At 40.6% G+C, this 24,517-nt stretch overlaps 1 protein-coding gene across 4 annotated transcripts in view; it reads left to right on the top strand.

The window, feature by feature from the left end:
* Window positions 1–2,191: 2,191 nt before the first annotated feature.
* Window positions 2,192–24,517, top strand: part of RNASEH2B (ribonuclease H2 subunit B) — a 42,897-nt gene continuing 20,571 nt past the window's right edge. Inside the window, exons 1-5 of one of the 4 annotated variants that reach the window (XM_068182125.1) lie at window positions 2,192–2,355; window positions 13,008–13,079; window positions 15,943–16,050; window positions 18,215–18,291; window positions 20,841–20,961. In XM_068182125.1, coding sequence (XP_068038226.1) covers window positions 2,274–2,355; window positions 13,008–13,079; window positions 15,943–16,050; window positions 18,215–18,291; window positions 20,841–20,961 — 460 coding nt within the window. In that variant the 5' untranslated portion in view covers window positions 2,192–2,273. The remainder of the gene's footprint in view (window positions 2,356–13,007; window positions 13,080–15,942; window positions 16,051–18,214; window positions 18,292–20,840; window positions 20,962–24,517) is intronic. The other 3 variants (XM_068182126.1, XM_068182124.1, XM_068182123.1) reach the window with 3 other exon arrangements.

Genomic DNA, 24,517 nt, shown 5'->3' with positions numbered 1-24,517 from the left:
TTGATGGTAGGAGTACTCAGCACCTCTGAAAATTAGTTTGCTTACCAGGTGCCTAAATGAGGATGGATTGGTGCTTTGAAAAATGTGACATTATTAAGTCAGTTTTGTAAACATACAGCAACGTTTGCTACAACATTTCCATCACACACTACAGTCAGGGAGGAAATAGGAGGTCTGGAACAACTGCAGCTTATCCTGACGCACACTGCATCTGGAGGCTGGCAGACTTGGATTCCTGGCTTTTCCAGAGCTTTGTTAAGCTCAGTGGTGTACAACATGCTATGAGTCGCCATTTTCAGGACTAGAAGCCAAATCTTATGGAGAACCCTTTTTTCCACATGGAAGGCTTTCCTTCTAGGAAGGTTTCAAACACAGTAATCAGCTCTGTTCTGCTCTTCCAGCAGTTTTGTACAGATTACAATGGAACTGGTGAGCTTCTTTCTCTCTTTGCTAACACAAGTAGCGAGGAGATTTTTACAGGACCCATCAGTGAGTGTTGCAATCCAGGCATATGCCACGGCAAATTGCAATCACTCTGAGAGCAAGTGATTTCTCCGGGGACTTCAAAACACATGGTACAGTGTGGTCTTTGGCACTTAAATCTTGCCTTACTTCAATCAGTGGAAAAAAAGTCAGAAAAATTAAAATAAAACAAATTTAGATTAATGTAATCTCAGTGATGAAGGTATATGCTCAAACTTCAGGAAATTATTTTTTTCAGCCTTACATCAACTCAGCTGTTTTGCATATGCTGGCCTTGGTTAGTTCTGCTCTATTTTGGGGAATAGATGTTAGTATGTTTTTAATATTTGTTTCATATCTGTGAGATTTACAATTGAAATGTATACTTTAATACTTTTGATAACATAATATTTATTCCTAAATCTCTGGGAAGGTGGCCGTCAATCCGGTCTTGTGCGGGTAAAGCCAAGTTTATGTACATGTATGTACATGTGCAAGAAAATATGCGTTTTGTGTTGTGGCTACGGCTTCTCAGTGCGATCTGGAGGCAAAGAACCTTTTTACCAGGATCATGTTGTACACATGACCCACACAGCTCGGTAGGATGACAACTATGAGAGAACTGTGGCTCTGCCCTCAACCAGCCTTGTAGGACTGAGGTTCCATCGAATGGCCAAGGCTGGCAGGCACCTCTGGAGAGGGTCTAGTCCAGCACCCTTCTCAGGGCTATAGCTACAGTGGCTGCTCAGAGCAACACTCAGCCTGGTTTTTGATACTCCCCTGATAGACATGCCACGGTCATTCATGACAACTTGCTCCGCTAAAGACACATTTTCTTATGTTTAAATGGATTTTCCTTCAGTCTGCACCGTTTGCGTCAAGCCCTGCCACACTATTAGAAAGAACTAACTACTACAGTACTGCCATGTCATGAGATAGAACAAGATGTGACTGGAGAAGGGGGGCATGGGGACATGCTGAGGTAGGGCAGCACTTTTCTTGGAGAAACACCCTTGTTCCAGTTCCTGGAGATGAGCTATCACAGTACAGTTTAAGCATGGGAATGATGAAATCAGGAGACGGGCATGGACTGTAGAGGGGGATCAAGACCACCCAAGTCCCCCAGAGCCCTCTGACCCATTTCCAGAAAGATCAGACTGCACTTGGTATCTAATTTACAGGGAAAGTGAGAAGCCTGTCTTCAGGGTGGAGAAAACCTATCCATGAAAGGGTACGCCTCCCAAGCCTGGGCAGCGACCCCTAGGACCCTAAGCTGGATCGATGCTGGAATCAGGACTGGTGATCTCTTTTCTTCTCTCTCTTTCTCTCTGCCCCTCTTTAACTCATCTCTTCCTTTCTCTCTTCCCTTTCAACCTACCTCTATATCCAAAACCCACTCCCGTGCTCTTACACAGTAGGTCAGGGACTAACAAAACAACTTCCACGCCAAGCGTGCAATTCACTAATAAAACTTTCTGATTGTTTGCGAACCCTGTGACTTGTGTCGCTCCTTTGGACCACGAGCCTTTAGGAACCTCGGGGGCTCCCTTCCCCTTGCGGATGGGACGTCCCGCGGGGCGGGGGAGAGGAGAAGCTTCGCCGCCGGCGCTCTCTCCCACCACCATCGCATCGCCCGCTTCCTGCGGGTGCCGGGAAGGGAAAGGGGAAAAGGCGGAGCGGCGGCACAGCTCGACTCACGGCCGCGCCCCGCCGCCGCCCGCCCCTCTCCCGGCCCGCCCCGCCCGCCATGTTGCGGCGGCGGCGGCGGGGACGGGAGCGGCGGGATCGCGGGATCGCGGGGCGCTCGGAGCATGCGGGGCGCACGGAGCGGGCAGGGCGCGGAGCGGCGTCCCGCGGGCGCGCACCCCGCGCAGTGGGTGCTCATTGCCCCAGGTAACCCGGCGGGGTCGCTCCGCGGAGGGGCGGCTCTGCCGCAGCGCCGAGCTCTCCCGCCCCGCCGGCCGACTCGGGCAGGCGGCGGGCGATCGTCCCCGGGGCCGGGGGCGGGTGCCGGGGCTGCTGCGGGCGGCCGGGCCCCGCCCGGGTGTGCTAAGGCCGCTTTGAGACGCGGCCTCTACAAGAGGCCCCGCACGGTACCCGCCCTCCCCTCTCCAGGGACCCCGTTTCCCCCGCTGGATCAGTACATTTCATTTATGTCTGTCATTAGGGTTTTGCCAAGGGCTCTTGCCGCCGATGTCCCTGATGGGGTCTCGCTGTCCCCTCCCCGGAGCTGGTGGCCCGCCTTGCCTCCATCCCTTCAGCCCCTTCCTGCAGTTTTTGAAGGAAACGGTTCAGTGCCCTAAGGCACAGCTGTGAAACAGACTTCAGTCCTAAGGCAGAGTGAGATCTCCTCAGCTCCTGAATGTGGAGCAGGAGAGCTCCACACGGCAGCTCTGCAGGTGCAATATCGCTGTGCTGTGGAGGCTTACTCTCTCCCATGCCGCCCTGAATCAGTGGGAAGATGCCTTTGCTCCTTACATGTATTTCTGCCTAGTATCAGGTTTAAACAAACAGATCACAAAATGTTTAGCGGTTAAAGAGTGAAAACAGGATGTGAGTGAAACAGGATGTGTTCAAATGCCAAGACAATAAGAGGAAGGAGACAGAACTGTCTTTTTCTAGTTTGGTTTTTTAAGGAAATGCAACCTCCATGATTATCTGTTGGCCAGCTTTGTACTGTGGCTATTTCCTAACTCGTCCATAACTGGAGAGTGTTAATAACCAAACCTAATAAAAAGGATGAGTTCTTTGGAGTAATTTTGTGAACTTTGGGTGTGATGATGTGAGAGATGCTGTAAATGGCATCACTGAAGGAAAGGTACAGAAAGAACTTTGTTCAGCAAAGGTTGAAAATAAGGCAGGAGCTCAATCTTGAGACATGTGTCCATATGAAACCAGGCTTCTCTAGGTACATGGGAAACAGAAAAAATTGTTATGATTTCACTGATTCCTCTCTTCCTCTAGTTTTAACTTTTCGGTTCCACCCTTTGGTATCTGACGTGCTTGATGCCTAAGAAAGGAATTTATAAAGTAAGGAATTCCTTTTTTTTATATTGACTCTATGAAGACTAGGATTAAAAGCTGAATCTCGTATCAAGTGACTGGCTATGCCAACAGATGTCCATACTGTGCAAATATTTACAAATATGCCTAGCTTATGCATAAGTAGTCAGTGCTGTGCAGTAAGTTAAATTCTTCAGTAAGTGTTTGCAGGATTGGAGCCAGAGCTTGTAACTTTCATGAAGCCAGACAGTTTGTATTACCAATTATGCCAGCGCAGCTCTGACAAAATTTATATAGTACTCCAGACCTGTAAGAAAGTTTATTAAGCCTTAGTTGAACTTCAAAGCACATAGTGATTTTTAAAAAAAATCTGTGGCTGATAAGTTCAGAACTCCACAGCTGATGAAAGCCAGCCAAACAAAACATTTCATGATTTTAGTTTTGTTTTAACATTATTTTCAGAAAATCTTTTTTAAGTTAACATGTTACCTCTTTTCAGAATTTTGCATTTCATAACTGCTCTGTTGAATGAATCTCAGAATTTTTTTATTGGCTGTGTAGCAGAATATGTAGTAGGAACACCTGATTACTTTCAGGAATGAAGATGGTTGTAGTTGGATTTAGAACAAAACTGTCCTTTGATGGTAAAATTCTGTTCATATGACAATCTCTGTCTTCATAATACCTGTGTGGCATTATGATACATACATACTTAAAACCAGCTGATGCAGATAAGTACAGGATCTGTTTCTGAGTGTGAGTTCAATGCCATTTGTTCCTGAGTCTACTAAAAAAAGCTTGTCTGCTTTAATATTGAAGGTTATGAAATTGCTACTGATTTCCTTGTGTAAGTACACATTGATACACTGATATACTGAATGGACAATGAATTGCTGCTCTGCCATTCAGAGCATGTGTGATGACTGACAGGACAAATTTCAGTTTTATTTTTGATTTTGTAGTTTTTATATTGGTTTCAGTGTTCTGGAAACAGCTCAGAAGCAAGGAATCTCTTCTGTCAGGTAGAACTGAGCATGTTCTTTGTTGAAATCATGATTCTGGCTAGAGGAATGCAGTTAGAGTGAGTTTTTTACCAATGGTGTGAACTGTTTTTAGAGGGACAGACTGTCACTTTCTGTAGCAAATTAATTCTGATTAATTCAGTCATATTTCCAGTACTGTAAAAGTTTGGTAATTAGCGGTCCTCTCATGCCTGCACATCACAGGACAGAGCTACAAACCATATGCTCAGCAGTTACTTTGCATGGTTTGTAGAGGTGGGTGAAGGTGGGGAGGGGAAGCAGGGTTGACTGAGCCAGTCTTTGTCCTCACCAGCTCTTCTGCCACACCAAGACGCTTGGGCTGTTTGGCACGGGAGCATGGCACAAAGGGGAGTCCAAGTAGGAAGGTAAAAGGAGAGCCTCAGTCATATCTGATATGACTGCTAAGCAAGTCTGCTCTTCTGGGTGAGATTGCAAATTTTACCTTTAGAGATGGTAGCCTGCCCTTGGCCTGGTGAGAGGTCTTGTACTGGTGTTTCTACTGATACTTGTTTTTTTTCCATGAAGACGGGGCAATTTGACATACAAATACAATCATATTTTTGTTTTGTTTTTGTAAGTGCAATGGTTCCTTGGTTAGAGATTGAACCATCAAGGACAGGACAAAGAGGGAAGCCAGAAGTGGTGGGAGAGGAGTAAGGAAGTGCTGCTCAGGCAGGGTGAGAAGAGGGTGTTAACCATGTTAATCACTCCAGAAAAGCTGGAAGCCGCTGATGTACATTGTGCAGCCTTATTGGGGATGTGTAGTGAAAGGTTGAGAAATGGATGTGAGTAGCCAGGAGTGAAAACAGTGAACAAACAGGAAGAGGGTAGGTGGAAGGATTGATTGTTGTTGGAGGAAGGTGAAAGGACAGAAAACTTGGTTGTGTTGGTAGTGGTAGAGCTGTGCATGCTGGCCTTGAAATAGTCACCTCTTCAGGCTGTTTCTGCAGTTGCAGATTACTGTGCAGTGGATATACAGGCACCAGATTTAGCCTGGGGCAGGCTCGGCTCAGAACTAGCAGTTTATTAGTTCAAGTGCTGTGCCATGTTAACACATCTCTGCTGTTTCCAGAACCAGCTTTGCAGTGCAGCTGCTTTCAGACAGTGTCTGAACTAATAAGTCCTGATGGACCAAGCTGGCTCTGTGTAGACCCGCTTGGGTGTTTCTGTGCTGTGCTCCATGTTCCAGGGGATTTTATTAGCTTGGCTGGAAATCTGGACCTGAGCTTGCTTTGTGCAGAGTGGTTGACGTCGATGGTTAAGAAGACCTCCTGAATCTGGAGTTCTGGAGGAATCATGGTACAGAGACACCAAAGTGCTAACGAGTCCTGAAGGACCACACAGGCTTTGCTGGTGGATGGCTGAGTTTCCAGATAGTGCTTTCCTGCATTTCTAGTGGGAGTTGGGTAATCCTTACCCTTGTGTCCAAACACTTTACCTGTAGAGAATGTATAAATGCCTGTACTGTCTTTCTGTTGTTGGTCTAGCTACTGAACAAGTACAAGAGAAAAATAGTAGCTCTTGAGAATTAAACCTTGGCTCTCTCACAGCTACAAAGTTACTAATGATGTGCTTTAATATAGCAAATTCTGTCTGAATTTACTGAGTATCCATGTACTTTTAAAAAAAATACTGCTACTTTTTAATGGGAATGTAGGAAATTTCTACCTGCCTTTTGAGCTGGGCCTGTTGAACTACCTTTTTTATGTGTTCTCTGAAAATCATAAAAGCTAGAAGTTATTTTCCAGACTGAGAAATATTGCTGAGACCCAGCAGTATTTTAGGGCTATCTAAATCTAAAGATTTTTAATTTTAGCGCTATCTAAATCTAAAGGCAGAGCTTTGGCAAACTCTCAAATACTGTGGTAAAGTCACTGTGTCTGACATAGATGTGATCTGAGCTCTGTAGAACAAATAAACATTCTTATGCAATGGCTTCAAACTGGTCTTAGCAAAATCACACTAGCTGCTTAACAGGATTGGTGTGAAGGACAGTCTCTTTTTCAGTATTCCTCAAGGATAGGTGTTATGTCAGAACTGAAACTATTTATATCCTTCACTGGTTTTAGCACAGAGGTCAGGAATTGAAGGCAGTTTTTTAAGTGTGATGTTCCACTCTACACCTAAAGTTAAGACTGATGTATTTAATATGTTCTGTCTTTGTCTGTATTAGGAAAATAAGGAGGGGTTAGCTGCATGCTGAAAATTATTCTCAGCCTTTATTTTTCTGAGCTAGACAAGTTTAGCTGAGCACATTTTTTCAGTCTGCTGTTTTTTTAAACAGTAAATTGATTAGCTCTTTTATTGTTTTATGGGAACTGCCATATGAATAGAACTGGAAGGGTTGCAATGGGGGAAGGAAATTTAACAATCCTATTATTTTTAGGAATTACTTATTCAAAAATAAAAGGAGCAGTTTCACATTATACTTGGCAAATTGTTTGAACAAATCTCATATATGCCAAAAGTCAAATGGAGGCAGAAATAAATGGACTGTGATGCCAAACCATGGGGCATCAGCACACATTAAATTAATCCTCCATCCTTTCAGTTGAGACTAAGGAACTTTTGTCTCCATGCAGTAACCGAGGAAGTATTTGACTTGAAAATTTTGGGTCGTAGTGGGAGAAGGTGTCATAGCAAAAGAAGCTGTGGAATACTTAATTTGTGAAAATGGTTTGCTTTAAAAACAGAAGTAGACAGGTTTTGCATAATTTTTTTTTCCCATCCTTGCACTTTGATACAGGCTTTCACTTAGCGTTTTTAAAAAATTCCGTTTATTTGCTACAAAATAGATCACACTGCTGGGCTGTTAGGTTGCTTGAATCAAAAACTGTAATGAGTGTCAAAATTAAGCAGAATAATTGAACATTAATATTTTCCAGAATAATCTAGGTAAAGGACTTGGAAATAAGTTTGCAATAAACAAATATGTATTTTTTTAACAGCTGAGTCAAAACATCAGAAAACCTATATAAAATAATTGCACACGTTTATATACCTTTTTAATAAGGTGAATGTGAATATGCTTATTTTAAAAATTAGCACTCTGTGGGCATATTTTGCTAGACCTCCCCCTAAACTGGCATTTGCATCTCCTGAACAAAGCCTCTTGCCTGCAGGTAATTTGCACTCTTTCTTACATGTCATCTCCTAAAAGGCGTACTGAGCTCTGCTGTGAATAAAGCAGATATAACTGGCAAGCTAAGGAGCCAGAAGGAAGCATAGCAAATAAAATAACTGAAAAGAGATGTTTTAATGTGTAACACCATCTCCCACTTCTGCTTTCTGCCATCTGGCTTGGAAGAGACCAACTTATGCCAACTTAGGCCTCTCTGCATATGGGAATAGGGCTGATTCAGCCAGTAATACAGCTGCACCAGTGCTGACCCTATAAATATTGAGAAGGGAAGTCTGTAGATTTTATCCTTTCAAATGATAACCAGTTCTTGAACTTCTCAAGACTGACCTACCCATTATTCAGCTGAAACTCTGCATGTTCTGCCAAGCATCTCAACTTCAGTAATGGATGAATTAGTAGTGTATGTACACTAAGTGTATGTAGTAGTATATGTACTAAGTTCTATGTACAGTCATAGAAAGAGCAAGGTGGTGAGGTAACATCGAGTTTACATAACTGAATAACAATTAAGATTATTTCCAAAAATCCAAGTGTGGGCAAGTACAAACCCATACCCTCTATGTAAGCACCTACAAAATATTGGCTGTTTGCAGAGGCAAATCGAGCTGTGTTCTGTTCAGTGCTCCCCTGAGTATTGTGAGCCCAGGAAGCAACAATGTCGACCCGTGGCTCATCTTCTGCTTTCTCTGTAAATTCACGTATGATCTGGTTTTCTAATTCATGTGCACTGGTCCAAGACACCTGTGTCACATATGGAGTAGGATATATTCTATACCATCTGCTCCTTCCGTGGGTTCTGTCTCTTGTTCCAATGAGCTTACTGATAGGATTGAAAGTTACTTACATCTTCATTGGTTACTTCTCAGCTGAATGAGTGAACTGAGCTGACTTGCTGTGGGACCATGAGCTTGCTAGTTTTGGTGGAAAAAAGCAGCAGAGGTACAAAACAAGAAGGGAGCAGGGTTGGGGACCCCAGGAGTGCACTTTTCTATGGACTGTGATCTTTGATCATTTGAAGCCATTTATGAAACTGTATCCTTAGTCTGTGCATACCTGAATTCATTTATTATGCTTGCAGTTAATTACCTTGTAACTTAGAAAAATTATCAAAAATTTGGGTGATACAAAGTACTGGATTTATTAATTATTTTTCGCTAGGCTTTTTTCAGGGCATGCTGCACAACAAAGGACATGGACAGTGAATTAAAGCCATTTTCTTGAGGGTTGAGATTCTGAAAAGAACACAAAAACTTTAATAGATCTAACCTATCTGTACCCTTAGGCTACATAGTTTAAAGTCTTCCATAAAATGTCTGTTTAATGGGCTCCATCATAATGTCTCCATCTGACACACCTTTCATGCACAGTTAGAAATTAAGAAGGGAATGGAAAAGACTTGTGTAGGTGACGTATGGTTTAATATCTGTTTTTAAATGAAATCTTAACTTTATATTTCCAGACTTAAATAGTCCTTTTTCTTTGCAGGGTGGTGGTGGTTGGGAAATTTGTGCTCTCAGAGGGTTTTTTCCTCTTACGCATTTGACAGATATTTACAGCCTTTTTGCTTGCTTGGCTGGCAGCTTTTTGCATGGGAACTCCATATAACTTGATATTAGTCTGTTATATATAGTATTCTATAAGCATTTTGTTTTAAAAAAGAAGGTGAATAGACTTTGCATCATCCATAACAGTTTCACAGCTCCTAGTGGGAGTTTTACGTTGTTTTTCAATTTATTTATGTTGCTGTACCAGGTAACGCTTTTTTGTTTTAACGAGCAGATTCATTAGTACCTCATATCTATCCATTGTGGAAGAAATTACTGTCAGAAGTCCTTTGGTTCATTTTCACTTTGTTTTGTTTATGTATTTTATAGAATTTGCCTGGTTGTATGTCTGACCTTCATGAAACACCATAATCTTTTCTCCTTTTCTTCAGCTGCCTCCTTGAAGTGTCTGCCTTCTGTCTTCCCAGGCAGTTTAAAGAGTGACTTGCTGGCTGAGATACCTCCTTGAGACAGGATTAATTGAGCCCCCCTGTACCCTTCTGTCAGTTTTTTACATCATTGTAGTGTATGTTGTCCTAGGAGAAAATCATGCTGTAATGACACATTACATGTAAGCTGACCTGACTGTGGGCCATTGTTGGTAGAAAGTGTACTGTTCAAAAAGCTCTTACCTATTTCTCCCCAAGTATTCTTGGGGGAAAAAGATCCACAGGGCTGAGCTATGGGAACTGTTATAATAAGCATAGTGGCAATCATTTAATGTTTTCCTTTGGAATTTAACAAAACAGCTCTTCCTGTAATGTTACTTTTTACTATTTATTTTCTTTAGGGTGATTTCTTATCTGGAGGTGAACCTTAAAATTGAAAAAAAAATCCTAACCCAGATTAACTCTCAGTTTTGCTAGAAAATGGCTACGGTACTGCTTTTAAAGAAGTCCATGTTTACTTAGCTATAAGAGATCCTTGGTGAAATAGAAGGACTGATAAATGTAATGGCATTAAAGAAATCCAGTTACCTTTCCTGGCTAAAGTCCAGAGCACAAAATAAGTTAGGTTTGGACACCTAACATCAAAAATCCCTTGCTCAGCATTTTCCTAGTCATGAGGTATTTAAATTCAGATAAATAGGGCCTTCTTTGCCCTTAAGGCCATATTAATACTGCATCCAGTTTTCCAAGCAGGCATTCTCCCAATTGCCTCTTTTTTTTGTCTGCCAACTTGACATATAGTAAGCCGATCTATAACAAAAATATACTTCAGATGCCCCTGGAAATGGAGTGGAATACTGCCTACATTTTGAGGAAATTGAATGTTAAAGAAACTCAAAGAAACCGCTTTTGCCTTTGCCCGGTCCTTCCCTTCTCCTTGTGTGTGTGCATGTCCCTTCAGGCAAACTATTTTCCATGGCAGCCATGTGGAGAGTGTGACATACACTCTGATCCCATCGCCATGAGATACTGGGACAGAAGCCTGCAACTTGGACTGTTTGCTGGGGTTTGATCCCTGCTGCCCTCTGTGCCGTGCTGAACCCCTTGGAGCGTGAGGAGCACCAAAGAACCCCTATGGACGGAGCTGTGCTGCTCTTCACCACGTGGGGAGAGCTCCTGGCAGGGCCAGAGGGGCAGAGTAGAGGGTGCTGAACCTGGGGTAGCATGGGGTGGGCCTGGATGAAGGAGCGTGGTTATCTGGTTGGGAAGATAGAGGATTGATGAGGAAGAGAAGGGAGATTGTATTCCTTGGGCTTGTTACACTTAGTGCTCCCTACCTATAGGTGTCCCCCAGGCTTAGCAGAGATGGATAAATTCAGTGTGTTACTAGCAGGTTAGGAAGAGAACATCTCAACCCAGTAAAGATGCAAATGTCATTAAAAACAGCAAAAAATTAGGAAGGATTGTTGACTTAATTGCTGACAAGATGCAACTTCAGGCTCAGCTGGACTCATTCCCAGTGTTCATCAATCTATGCATGAAGAAAGCAGAACAAGTGAGCACTGAAAGTTCCTTTGGGGTTTTTTGTTTTGCTTTTTGTTTTAAATTTTGAAGCTCACATTTACTGTGTATATTTTAATATGTTCATGTGAAACACATCAAAGTAAACACGTGCAGTGTGTTTCTTTCACTATCATTAATCACTTCAGTGTTTTAAAAAGTAACGAAAAATACACTAATGTTAAACTGTGGTCAAGAATTGAAATATACACAGCTTTAGAGATTGGAAAGTTGCCTTTGCCAGGGCAAATGTAGCTTGACAACCATATGTTTATGTATCAGCATATGAAGCAAGTCTGGTTAGCAAATATGGACTTTTTCCATTAAAAGCCCTCAACTTATATTGAAACTTTTTGAAGCATTTTTTCAAGCCACCTGAAGACTCAGTTGAGTATTGAAGGGAAGAAAGTTACTTTCAATTCTCTGAACAACCCTGAGAATTATTACCCTCCAACACTTTTATCACTGAACACAGTTGGTTTTTGTGTCCCGCTTAATGTCTTTATCTGGGCAACTTCTGTTGGTGGCACAACTGAATAACAAGGAGTGGATATGAAGGTTAGAGTTCTTTGGGCCTTTTTCTTTTTTGCCCATGAGGTGTTAGTGAAGAGCCAAGTGTGAGAAGTCCACTTGTCCTTTTCAGATATGTTGGGGCTTTCAGGTAGGGTGGAGGACAGCTACTTTCAGTTGTTCCTACTTCCCTGTTTGCCAAAGAATTGTGCCAGCTCCCTCTTCCCCAACCTGCTGGGCACTTCTGTTCCTTTGAATAATCATGCAGTCTGCCTTTACTGCTCTTCTCTGCTTTTCTCAGCAGCACTGTAACACAGACATCAGCCTGAGATCTCTGTTAGTCCATTCTCTGGGGTCTGGATACTCATTATATATGTGAAATGTTTTAGTAATTTTCCTTGCTCTGATGAATGCCTGTATGAAAGGAACTGAGGCAGAACTGGCAGTTTGCAGGCTAAGAAAGATGATGCTATCATGGTGCTCTTTTCTGAGATGTGAGAAGTTGTTTTCATAAATATAAGTTAGACTTTCCCTACAAAGAGAACTTGGCTAGAATATAATTAACTGGGGATGCTTATAGATATGTTTTTTTGTACTTGAGTCAGCATCCTTGTGGTAGCTGTTTCCTTCTTTTTTCAGTTTCACAGAAAAAATTATGCCTTTGTGGCTCTGCTTTTTATCTTCTGTTTTTCAAAGATACAGGAGAGAAAATAACTGTAAGTTGCTTCAGCCAGAGGTGCTGCATTCTCTGAGCTTCTTTATTCTTGTGCGGGAAATTAAATGCAGTCTTTATATTTCAAGTTTATACATAACAGATAAATAAGTGTGCATGTTTTTCACAGATATAACAACTAGAATAGGCTAATTCCTGCATAATCTGATTTCATGAAAGCTTTAAAGGATAGTTTCTTCCTGTGTGTATTTTGCCTTTTGGACTTCCTTAGTGTCCACATTGTGCTTGGCCTAACTAACCAAAGCATAACTAACCAAAGCATTGTCATTGTCTTTGTGACTAATCAGGGCAGCATATCGGTTCATCTTACTTAGCTGAGATGTCAAATTTAGGAGCTCTCTTGCCTGAAGGCTCTCTAGGGGGAAGTGGTTTTCAAAATCTAAATCATCCCCAGGTGCATATCTTTCCTGTGACAGATAGAGAGTGCCAGGAAGTCTGGAATCATAATTTAAGTGCCTTGATCAGGTAGGATGAATTTGGGCTGAGGCATACAATTTTTAGGCAGATGTGCGTGTGTGTTTCCAAAAAGTGTCAATCCAATTAATTCTGAATGTCTTGGTGAAGCAGATGTGAAATACTTCACAATTTACAAGTTCATAACTTTTTCCTCTCCCCCTACAGAGGCTGCTCTTGACCCCCCTAAGACACCTGACAGCGAACCCTTGTTTACAAAACTGCGCAACCCAAGCACAGGCAAGTTCTGGAACTGTGACATGAGCCCGTTAAAATTCTGGTTGATTTTCTCCACCACCAAAAGATTCATATTTCACAAAGCTGAAATAATGATGATAGGTACAAGTCTTAAGTGCCAAAGATACTGCTGGTTATGCCAGGTGGTTAATGCTGTGCAAACATTTAGGATTTCTTTCATAATTTTAATTGGTTGAACTGTTTATTCATCAGAAATATTGGCAGAACAAAAAAGGGGTGTAATTTAAGTTCTGTTTTTAAGTGCATTACTTTTGGGGAGCTTAGAATGTTGGGTGTTGGGTCCAAGCTTTTTTTTTTAATCCAAATTTAGGCTTCTTAGCATTCATCTTATGCTATAAAATAAATAGAGTTACAAGAAGTGATTCAGTTGTACTTACCAAGCATTGTGTATCTTTTCATGTTTAGATCTAATTTTCTTTTTGTGGCCCAGGTCATGGTGTCTCTTTTCCCTTAACAGAGGATGAGGCACTTTGAATTCAAAATACATGAGAAAGACCAGCAAATGCAGGCAATACAATGACATCACCATCCCATTTTTGTCAAAGATTTGTAATTATTCTATGATTAATTAATAATTGGAGTGTGTGATTTTGCAACAGAACCTTGCAGTAACGCTTTGTTAGGGTTAACATTCTGTTTGAAAAATGTTTTTCATGCTGGCTTTTTTCCTTTGCCTGAGCTTATTTCTTTTCTGTAGATTGAAGTTTTATGGTTTTGGTCTGAAATTGACTGCTTGTATTTATATGTATTTACATATATGTGTGTAACTTAGTTTTCAAGTGCATTTTATTGTCACAGTATAGGAACCATATTTGTTCTTGAAAGATGAAAATTGTCAAAAATAATAATACAGAATGTAAAATTACTTACTCATCATGATACCTGTTTCTTGATTGCTCAGATTTACAGTGGGAATATAAAGCCACATCTATTTTCCACCTGTGTTATTATTTCCTGCTGTAACATACTGCCTTTGAAGTTTGTTATATTTTTAAAAGCATATATGTTAATTTATTTTTCTCTATGTAAAAAGAGATCTGTTTACCTTGTAGAATCTTGGGAAAGTTTTCTGGGGAAAACCTAAAGTGCAATGATTGCCCGGGTGTGTTCCTTTAGAATTTACAGGACCTTATTTATAGGCCTGCATAGACTTTCAGTTATGTAGCCTGTTATAAATACAAAGTCTGAAAATGGAAGAACTGAGAACACACTATTAATGTATTTTCCTTACCTTTGGGTCTAACAGATGAATTGTTGATGCCAGATACTGTATAAGTGGGCACTGAAGAATTCAGCACACTATAGAATTCATGCTAACTTTATTAAATAAAAGCATGCTTTGTCCTTTATATAGACAGGTAAAAAGAACAAAATTTCTATTCTTTACAAAGACTATAAAGTAAGATTAGACTGCAATTCGGAAGTACCACAAGAACCATCAGTGAAGTCGTGAGCAAAACTGTCCGGGTTCTCTCTCCATCCCCTGCAGTTCCTGTCTAACAGTACTGTAGGGAACCTGTGGTGACTGTCCTTTTAGCATAATGACATAAATTGAGGAGCTGTACTTAGGTAATAAGAAGGATCCTTTTCCCAAGATTTCATAGCTCACCACTGGATTTGGCTAGCACACTCATTGGTAGGAGTCTTAAGTTGTTCAGTCAGCACTTCTGTGAGTAGTTTGATATGGGGCTGATCAAACTGCGGTGTAGACCCTTGTTGAGGGTGCACATGGTAATGATTGAAACCTCTGCTCCGCCTTATGACTACTCATTGCTCCCCTCCTCCCCTACCCAAAAGAAAAATTATCAGAGTACTGAAATTATATCCTTAAGTGAGGTTAAACATCTGGTCAGCCTTTTGGATAAAGGGGGGAAAAATGCATTATCAGTCATTTTTGGGAATTCATGTGTCTGCCCATTTTCGATGACCTCCCTCCGCACCTGGGGGTGTCTGCAGACTGAGAAGAGCAGTGCTGATGTCAGCTTTCAGGGCTTACACTGAGGCTTCTCTGAGCCAGCCCATCATCTGCAAGTCACTGCACCTTTGCAATTTATGTGCTCTGAGCAGTACAGCCCTGCTGATGTTGCTCTTGTTTCTTGAAGATGGGTTGATAACTGAGATAGAAGCAGTCCAGCCAACAGACTCAGCTGACCACAGTTCAGTGGCCCCTTCTGTAGTTGTGGCTACTTCCCGTTTCAGATCTGGAAAATGCCAGTCCTGTTTGCGGTGTGTTTGTCACTCTTTCATTGTAACCCAAAACTAATGTAAAATGGTAGAGCTGTGTTATGGGATGACCTAAAATAAAGCTTTTATTTTCCTTTCCCAACTATTAAGGTTCTGATGGGCACTTCAAACCAACTTCTTCTAGCTTCCTCATTTACTTATATGTCTACCCATACAGAGTCATCACAAAACAAGAGTGTTTCAAGTTTTCCATGAAAGGTTTGGGACTTTTGTTCCCCTAACCCAGAGTCTGATATCCTCAAGAGAAACATGATGGAAGGAGAGGGAATTCTCTTGTTTTTCACCTTCCCTCTTCACTGCAGAAAAAAACTGATTTCTTGAGTGATTTTGATTTGGGTTTGGATCAAAGGCTTTGTGTTGCAAGATGAACTATTCACACATCTTATTTATTGATTCAAATTCAGTTTCATTTATAGAGCTGGTAAATGAACATCTGTATATAATAGTGTTTTTTGTCTGAGCTCTCTTTGTAGTGAGTTTATATAGACTGTGTGTATGTTTGTGTGTCTGTATGTATATAAGGCACATTCTTCAAACATATTGGCTATTCTTTTGATTTTTCTGAAAGCTTACAAACACAAACCAGATTTCTTTTCAACAGGGGAAGCAACCCTTTACTTATTCAATAGTGGTGCACAGCAGCTGTTTGAAGTAAAAGCTTTTCACGAGGAACGTCGTTCCTGGTTTATAGGTCAGACTGTTCAACAGGGTGAGTTGGATAATGTGTCTTTCCCCCATCTTTAGCTAATGTTTGTACACAGACCTTCTCTCTTTCTTCTAGTAAATTTACAGGTGTTTTTCCTAGTTGTTTGAGACATGCTGCATCCTATCCCCACCTTCTGATAGACTCATTTGCCATATGGATTTAACCAGGGCTGGGGGCTTTGTCATTTCTCTTTAGAAGGTTGCCTTTTGCAGCCTCAATTAGACAGATGTTCATTTGTCATCTCTTGAAGGGGAAAGGAGGGGTAAGTAATTCAATTGTGTTTAAACTGAAGTGCCATAAAATAGTTAGCTTTCCTTGTCAATCACACCAGCAAGTCCTCTGTGTAAGTTAATATGTATTATCCTATGGGAAAGAAAAGAAAGGGCTGGAAGGCCAAGCGAAGTGGTGTGTTAGAGCTCTAAGCACTGGAATGTATGGTCTTGTGTTCTTTAAATTGCCTCTGTAGTCCCCAGCCTAAGTGCTGGGTTCTCAGGAGAGCTCTGAAGCTGCTATTTCAGTGTCCTCTCTGAAGGCAGCTGGTCTGTACTATTCTGGACATTCTCTGGTCCTGCTCACCTTTCTGAAATGAGGAGGAAGCTTGTGTAACTTGCTTGTGATGGTTTTTACAATCCGTTTTCAGTAAGGATGTTATTGTAGCAGTGTTTCTCTGCCAGCATGTCCACAGATGAGCATTTCCATAAGTATTAATTCAGAAGATTAAGGTATATTTGTTTTATTTCTTTCCATTAGAGAAAAGTCCTTTTATAGTAATAAATAAAAGCAACCCATCCAGACATGCCTTCTTTAACGGTAATATCCCAAAGTGTGTGCTAACTTTTAAACATCCTCTGCAGGCACATAAAGCAATGCAAGCAGTATGTCTCTGAGCTTTTCCTTGCTCTGTCTTGGGGGTGAGCCAACAGACTGGGTCTGCTCCCTGCTCCCAATTATGTCCACATTGTATTCTCTCTCTCCCTTTCTAACCTTTATTTTGGCCCTTGGGAAACAGTTGCCTTAAGAAATCACGCCCTCAGTTTTCTTTTAAAAATACCGTGGAAAAATTGTTCCTGAATGTTAGGGCTGCTGTATCTCTGAAACGGTCAGGAGAAGAACACCATAAAAAACAAATCTGTGTGTTTGCAGTTAAAACAAATTTTCTGGTTATTGGATAGAAAGCATTTAAATGGAAGCTTTGAGAAAGTGGCTAGTGGGTCTTTTTCCTCCCAATTTCAATATCAAAGCTTTCGTGTTTGTAAGTAGTCCTGATGCTTGCTTTGCCTCACACTGAGCATCATGTTGGTAATACGCATGGTAGGTTGGATATCAGCTTTCCCAAAACACATTTTTCCCACATGATCTTTTATTAGTTTTAGGGTCACCATAATAGGATTTCCTTTTCTTTAATTATCTTAATCATGTGCTTTAAAACAAAAAAATTACATTTATTTGCTTTTGGTTTACTAATTACTGTCAAATTGTCATCAATTATTTGGTGTCATTAGTGAATTTCCTTGATGTTACATTGTTTCCGATTATCTGCAGTTGTACAAAAGGCCTGACTAAGCCATTGTCCTGCAATGAACTCCAGATGGGCAGAGGTGTCTGTTTCAATGGGAGACCAAGTTCTTCCTTTGTGTGTAACCTTGAATGCAACACACTGGGCCATATTTTCTGATCTAAGTTTATTTTGTTCCATTAGGAGACTGCAACAGATTCTCCCTTTACAAATGAAGGTAGCTCTCACTTAACTAGCCCTTGAAATCCTTGAAATTCTTTCTTGTCTGCCATCGCGGTGTTACTTTGCCCAGTGTTGGAGGTGGAGTATTCCTGAATATCTCTAGTATACCAAATCAATTTCTGTTGCCCCCAAATCTGCCAATAGAGGGCAGCTTCAATTTTGCTGGTTTTAATACAGTTCAGAAAAAAGGCAAAACTCAGAGTACATGAAGCAGAAGTCCTGAAGTGGAGTTTGTGCTTTGGTTTGGCAGGGTAGACAATTGAGTTATTTCTGTATTTTTAATATAAAATTACAAATAAAATGTTTCTGTTTGTTTTATTAAAATATTGGGATACTTACTCAAAAAAAAAATCACACTCCTAAAATAATCCTAAAGTCCCAAAAAGTCAATATATTGTAGAAACTTACTTTTACATGTCTGTCACCTAGATGGTCGCCTGCTGTTTGTTACACCAATGGACCCCTTATTTCTGATACTTTACTACCTCATAAAGGCAGACAAAGAGGTAAGCCTGCTTTATTTTCGTATCTGAAATTCTCAGGAGAAAACATTATTTCTGACTTCAGTTCTGCAGAAGTTATGTTAATTTCATAAAGAGTGGCTTCCATAATAATGGAAATTTAATTTGCTTTTAAAGCAGAATTATCTTAATACCTAGAAGTATTTTTGTTTCCATCAAGTTTTTTGGTTGGTAAATTATGTTACAAGAGTCAGCTTTCAATCTCAACAAACACTAATCACCTTCTTTTTTAAGAGAGGAGAATCTCTTTTGTCTTTGTGTGAGAGCCTGTTCCAGAACTGTTGAATTTAAAATGCTGGAATGTCATCAGATCAAAACCTTTCTGAGTTTTTGATCAGAGCCCTTTCTGAGGCATCAGTAAAATGGTTATTTTGGGAAAGAAGGGGAAAAGAAAGAAAAACTTGGATGCTATGGAGGAGGAAGGAGGAACATTTCTGTGGCAGTTTGAACTTGAAAGGAAACAGCAACATTTGTAGAGATGCCATCTCATAAAACAGCAATGGGATGATCGAGTATCCAAATGTTGGGTAATTTAAAAATGGCTTCATTGATTTATCGTGGGTGTAGCAAAACCTCACTTAAGTTTCTGAAATATATCAAAAGTCACAGGCAAATTTTCTGATTTTTTAAATAAGCAGCCTCTGAAAAAAAGGGCACAAAATAAAATCAAAATGTTGATTTTTTTGTTTTTCTACTTGTTTGTTTTGTTTTGTGGAGACAATGGACTTTATGCATCCTAACAGTTTTTGCTCTAAAAAAATTTCTACAAGGTTGCTTGCTATTTTCTGCTTTATATTGCAAGTGAAGAATGCAGGAGAACAAATTATTTATGGTGAAGATATAAAGTCATTCTACACCTATGTAACAGTAACTTACTGTTCCATCGTGACTTTTTTATTATTTAAAGTATAGGGTGTGCAGATGTATTCTGTAATTAGGTGGTCAGGCTGGTCCATCAGAAGAGGTCATTCTAAAAGTAGTTCAGCTTGTTCCCTAAATTCATCATTCCTTTGAAAGCTTTATACCAAACTTAAATTAGGGAAGTAGTAAATCTCTCTTTATATGGAGTGGTGTTGATGTAGCCTGAGTAAAGGACAGCTACTGCTGCTTTTTCTGTGCATGGGAAGAGTCCTGTGCTGCCCTTTTTCAGTACGTTGTTTTCTAGGTTTTCTGGTTTTCTAGGCCAGGCACAATGCCAGATAAATGCGTAGAGCTGTCGTGGGTCCTAAAAAAGGGCAAATGCTTTCCTGCAGCACCTTGCCTATGTTAGTGTATTCTATAGTCTTGAGGCAAGGTTAGCCTGAATGCAGCACAGTCACTTCCAGCTTGAGCTAATGGATATCACTGCATATGATAGAATTATTCTTTGCACTGTGCTTTGATTCTGATAGTGTGATGCAGGATTGCTTGGTGTGTTTCTGAGCAGAGCCATCTCCTATACAGCACCTTTCTTGCTTAGGCTCTGTGCCCATGCATGATGTAAATGCAGCTGTCTTGTTTTGGGACACAAGCAGGTAAGTAATCTACAAGAAAGAGCTTATTGCAGTTTTATTTTTGTGTCTCCTAACTTCTTTTTGCCATGGTTATTGTGCCTTTTCCCTTTTAAGGAGATGAAACCCTCTAAATACTTTCTTGGTTCTGCTTTTTATGTGTTTGTTTGGGATTTTTTTTTTTGTTTTTATTGTGATTTAACAATAGCTGGTTACTTTTATTAAGCCTCTGAGTGTCTAGCAAGAGAATTAATTAATAATGAAAGCAGTGTACTCCAAGTGGGTTTTTCATGCTGACCAGTATAATGAGTTCAGCCTTGGCTGCAGAGACCACGCACTCTCTGAGCATAAGAAGTTCACAGAGTCTTTGTACTGATGCACTAAAGGATCTTTCCAAAGGGAAGGTTGCCAGTTGTGCCAAACCATGCTGAATAATTATACATTGTTTGGCAATGGCAAAATTTGTTTGATGGTTCTGTCATGTGTGGGGCTATTTAAGTTGTGCCAAAATCACTTTATATCCCTATATCCCTACTCTGGCCAAACTGGAATTGACTTTGCAGAGGTGAAAGGTTAATACTGTGTTCCAGAAGCTGCCCTGCTCCTTTGAGTTTTATCTTTGTGGAAGGAAAAGCAAAATTTGAATGGAAGTTATGACACTGGGTTTAATCCAACAGGTTTTGGTCTAAAACACTATTGGCACACACTGACTACTGTGTCTTATGTCATCTTCCAAAAAATTCTGCTGTACTTCACATTAGTTTCTCCCTATGTTGTTTTAAATTTGGCCTTTTAAGTGCAGTGTTTGAGGAGTTCAGCATTTTTGCAGGTATTTACTGGTCTGAAATAAATATTTATAGCTTGCTTTGTAATCAGTTTCTGAATGTGTCATGTGTTGCCATGCAAAATACGATCTTCTTTAAATCCTTTATTTTAAAACTATGGCCATTGCATGCATATATATTTATATACATATGTGTAGTGTGTATATATGTGTCTTAACATTTTAGTAATGCTTTTGTAATCCCTTTGATGTATTTTCAGCAGCAAGGAAAGTTCCAGCCACTTGATCAAGTTGTGCTAGACTCAGAATACCCTAGCTGCCCATTGCTGCTGAAGTGTGCAGATGTTAAACAGTACATACAGCATGTAACAGAAGAAAAAGGTGAGGGGTGGCAGGGGAGGGAGGACAGAAAAAATACTCAATTTGTTAGTGTCACCTCATTACAAGATATATTTAAATACTGTTTTTTGCTTTACCAAACAACCAAAGTCCTGGACATAGCTATACTTTAAAAACAGAAGCTTAGGCTTAGAGCTTGTCATTGCAGTCTTGTGAATAGAAATATGTGGATCTCAGATTATCTGCTGCAATTCTGAAAACCTCATGCAGTCTTGTTGCTAGGTGTCATACAAATGATAAACCAATCAGAGCTGGCTTCTTGACATTATTGCATATGTTGTGAAGTCTCTTCGACTTGGATCAGAATGTTAGATCTCTCTAAATTCTTTATTTCGTGTAGGATCGTCTAGTGTGGAAGTGATCCATTTTACTTTTTTCATCCTTTGTCACAAAGCATTAAAACAATAAGTAGAAAAAAGCTGGAGAAGAATGAATATGCTGCTGAGAAAGAAGAGCACAATTTTTCTGGCTTTGCATAATTTAGTGTTGTGGGTTTAAGCTTAAAGACTTAATTGTTTTAAAATACAAAAATTGGTTGGGATGCATAAGTATATGAGAGAGAAAACTCAAATGGAAAAGGTTAGCAGGCTATCAATTCTGTAAGCAGTTTCTCAACCTTTGCTCAGAATTCCCTTTGTGGGGGCTGTAATTTTATTTGGGGACAATATATGCTTTCTAGGGAAGGGACAGGAGCATGACATTATTTTTGCAAGTTTGCAGATATGCAAAATGTGCAACACCTCAGGTTTTATTTTCAGTCCTTTAAACAGGCTTGCTAACTCCCTGATAGGGAATGGAGATTTCCTTACGTGCACATAGAGATCTGCAGGAGATCGTACAGGAATCTTTTGCACCACCGCGAGTGCAAAACTAGTGAGCTGTCTGATTCTTATGCACCAGAGCTCATCCAAGGAGTTGAGGTTAAAGTTAAAAAATAGATTGAAAACTACAAACATTAAGAATTTGCTTTCACGAAGCAAGCTCACCCTTATCATTGATATATCTATATATAAGAAGAAATATTTTGATGATCTACAGATAATTGGTAAGTGGCTAAGGAAAGATGATGAAAGAATAAAGTCTGCTAAGTAAAAGTCCAGACCTCCTTCTAGCTGTAGAGAACATTAAGGTGTTTTTGGGGGTAGAAGCTGTAAGTTTGTTTAGGTGAACAAGTTTAAGTATTTTGAACTTGATATGATGCATGTGCAGTAAGGTAGGGAAGTTGCATTTGAGCTTCAGGGCAGGACATGTTTCTGTTGAAAATGCTCACTTTCACAAGGGAGCAGAAAGCTAGATAGCAAGGCTGTTGTCACATTCTGTTTGGGACCGGGGTAGTTGGAATTATGTGCTTCCATAAACACATAATTGTGGAGTAATATTACTATTCCTCCTGCATTTCCAAAAGAACCTACAGAAACATCTAGTCACATTTTTGTATCATTTGGACCAAACAATAGTTTTCTTTGGGGGCGTTCTGACTTTTGAATAGTCTTCTTTAGGACAGGTGCATCTGAAATGCAAAACCACTTTGCCTTCTCATGAAGTGGCAGGTATTTCCATTAAAAAGTATTTTTAAGCTTTCAAGCAATTGCTGTGCCTTACAACTTGCTTAACATGGGATGAGTAGCCAGGGTGAGAGAAGAGCTGTTAAACTTCTGTCTACAGAGTGGCACAATCGTCAAGGTTGGATGAAACTTTCAAGATGGTCTAATCCAAGTGTCAACCTAGCACTACCATAAGCACTCCTAAACTGTATTTCCAAGTGTCACATCCAGCCTCCTCTTAAACACTTATAGAGTCTGATTCCACTACTGACCTGGGCACTTTATTCCAAGGCCTGACCACCCTTTCAGTGAACAAATTTTTCTAATATCTAATGTGAAGATCTCTTGGTGCAACTTACAGCGATTTCCTTTTGTTCTTTCACTTGAGACATGGCAAAAGAGACCAACACCACTTCAATGCAACTCCGTTCTGTTTCTGTTAGGTGTAGAGAGCAATAAGGTCTCCCCTGAGCCTCATTGAGAGTAAACACCCCCGGCACCTTCAGCTGCTCCTCATCAGACTTTTGCTCCAGACCCTTTACCAGTTCTGTTATCCTTCTCTGGACACACTCCAGCACCCCAATGTCCTTCTTGTAGGGAGGGGCCCAGAACTTGAGGTGTGGCCTTATCAGTGCTTATGGGGATAATCACTGTCCTCGTCCTGCTGGCCACCCTATACCTGATAAAGGCCAGGGTGCATTCTTGACTTTCTTGGCCATCAGGACACACTCTGGCTCATGTACAGCCACTGTTGACCAGCACCTCCAGATCCCTTTCTGCTGAGCAGCTTTTCAGCCGCTCTGCCCCCAGCCTGTAGTGCTGCAGAGGTTTGTTGTTTCTTGTCCCAAGTGTAGGACCTGGCTTTTGCCCATGTTGAGCCTCATGCCGTTGGGTCTCGGCTCATCAATCCAACCTTTCCAGATCCCTTTGCAGAGCCTTCCTACCCTGCAGCAGATCAACACTCTTGCCCAACTTGCTGTCATCTGTGAACTGACTGAGGGTGCACTCAACCCCCCCATACAGATAATTGATAAAGATATTAGATAAAGAATTGGCCCTGGGGTCACTAGTGGCTCACTGCCAGCTGGATGTAGCACAATTCTCTGGGCCTGACCATCCAGACTGCTTTTTACCCAGTGTAGAGTGTACCTGTCCAAGCCATGAGCTGCCAGCTTCTGTAGGAAAGTGCTGGGAGAGACAGTTTCAAATGCTATCCAGAAGTCTAGATAGACAACATCCACAGCCTTTTCCTCATCCACTAAGGAGATCACGTTATCATAATGGAGGTCAGGTTGATCACTCGTATCAGAAGGGGAAAAATGGAGCCACATCCTTTTGGCTGTCATACTTGAGTCTGCATAGGAATTTAGGACAAGGTCTGGATTATTTTTTTTTGAAGGGACACTTCCTCTAAACAACAGTACAGCCTTTGGGCAGTATATGTTCCCAAAACAAAGCTTTTTAAAAAAGTGTTTGCTATAGACAAGATCTTGTGTCTTGGTCTAACTTCTGTATCCATCTGATACTGTATTTGCAGTTGTTATCTGTCTGGGAGCATCATCCCATAAACTGTAATCTGTTGGACAATAGTGAAGATGCTTCACTTCTTTTTTTTTTTTTTTTTTCCATTGTAAGTGAAGTATTATATACACCTATAAGTTTGTGTTGTTTTGCCAACAAATTGTGTTAGCTTTTAAATGTGAGTTCACTTCCTGGTTTTTGTTTTGAAATGTGAGGTGAGCAATGCTTTTGTCATAAAAGCTGTACACATATGCACACATCAGCTTTATGTGATGTTCTTGGATTTTCCTAGGCATGTACTTGCATGTACATGTTGCTTCTTTTCTTGCTCGGGTTTGGGTTGGGTTACAGTGAGTCTTGTTCTTAGGATTTCTTTCTTTTTTTGGAACTCCAAGAGTACTGTTATGCAATGAACCAATTGGCACTTGCTTGCCTGTCATGCACGCATCACCTTTCTGTTTAATCCACTTCTA

The sequence above is a fragment of the Anomalospiza imberbis genome, chromosome 2, assembly GCF_031753505.1.
Source record: "Anomalospiza imberbis isolate Cuckoo-Finch-1a 21T00152 chromosome 2, ASM3175350v1, whole genome shotgun sequence".
Classification (NCBI taxonomy): Eukaryota; Metazoa; Chordata; class Aves; order Passeriformes; family Viduidae; genus Anomalospiza; species Anomalospiza imberbis.
Note: the sequence above shows the minus strand (reverse complement) of the source record. Positions and strands in the feature narration are given on the sequence as shown.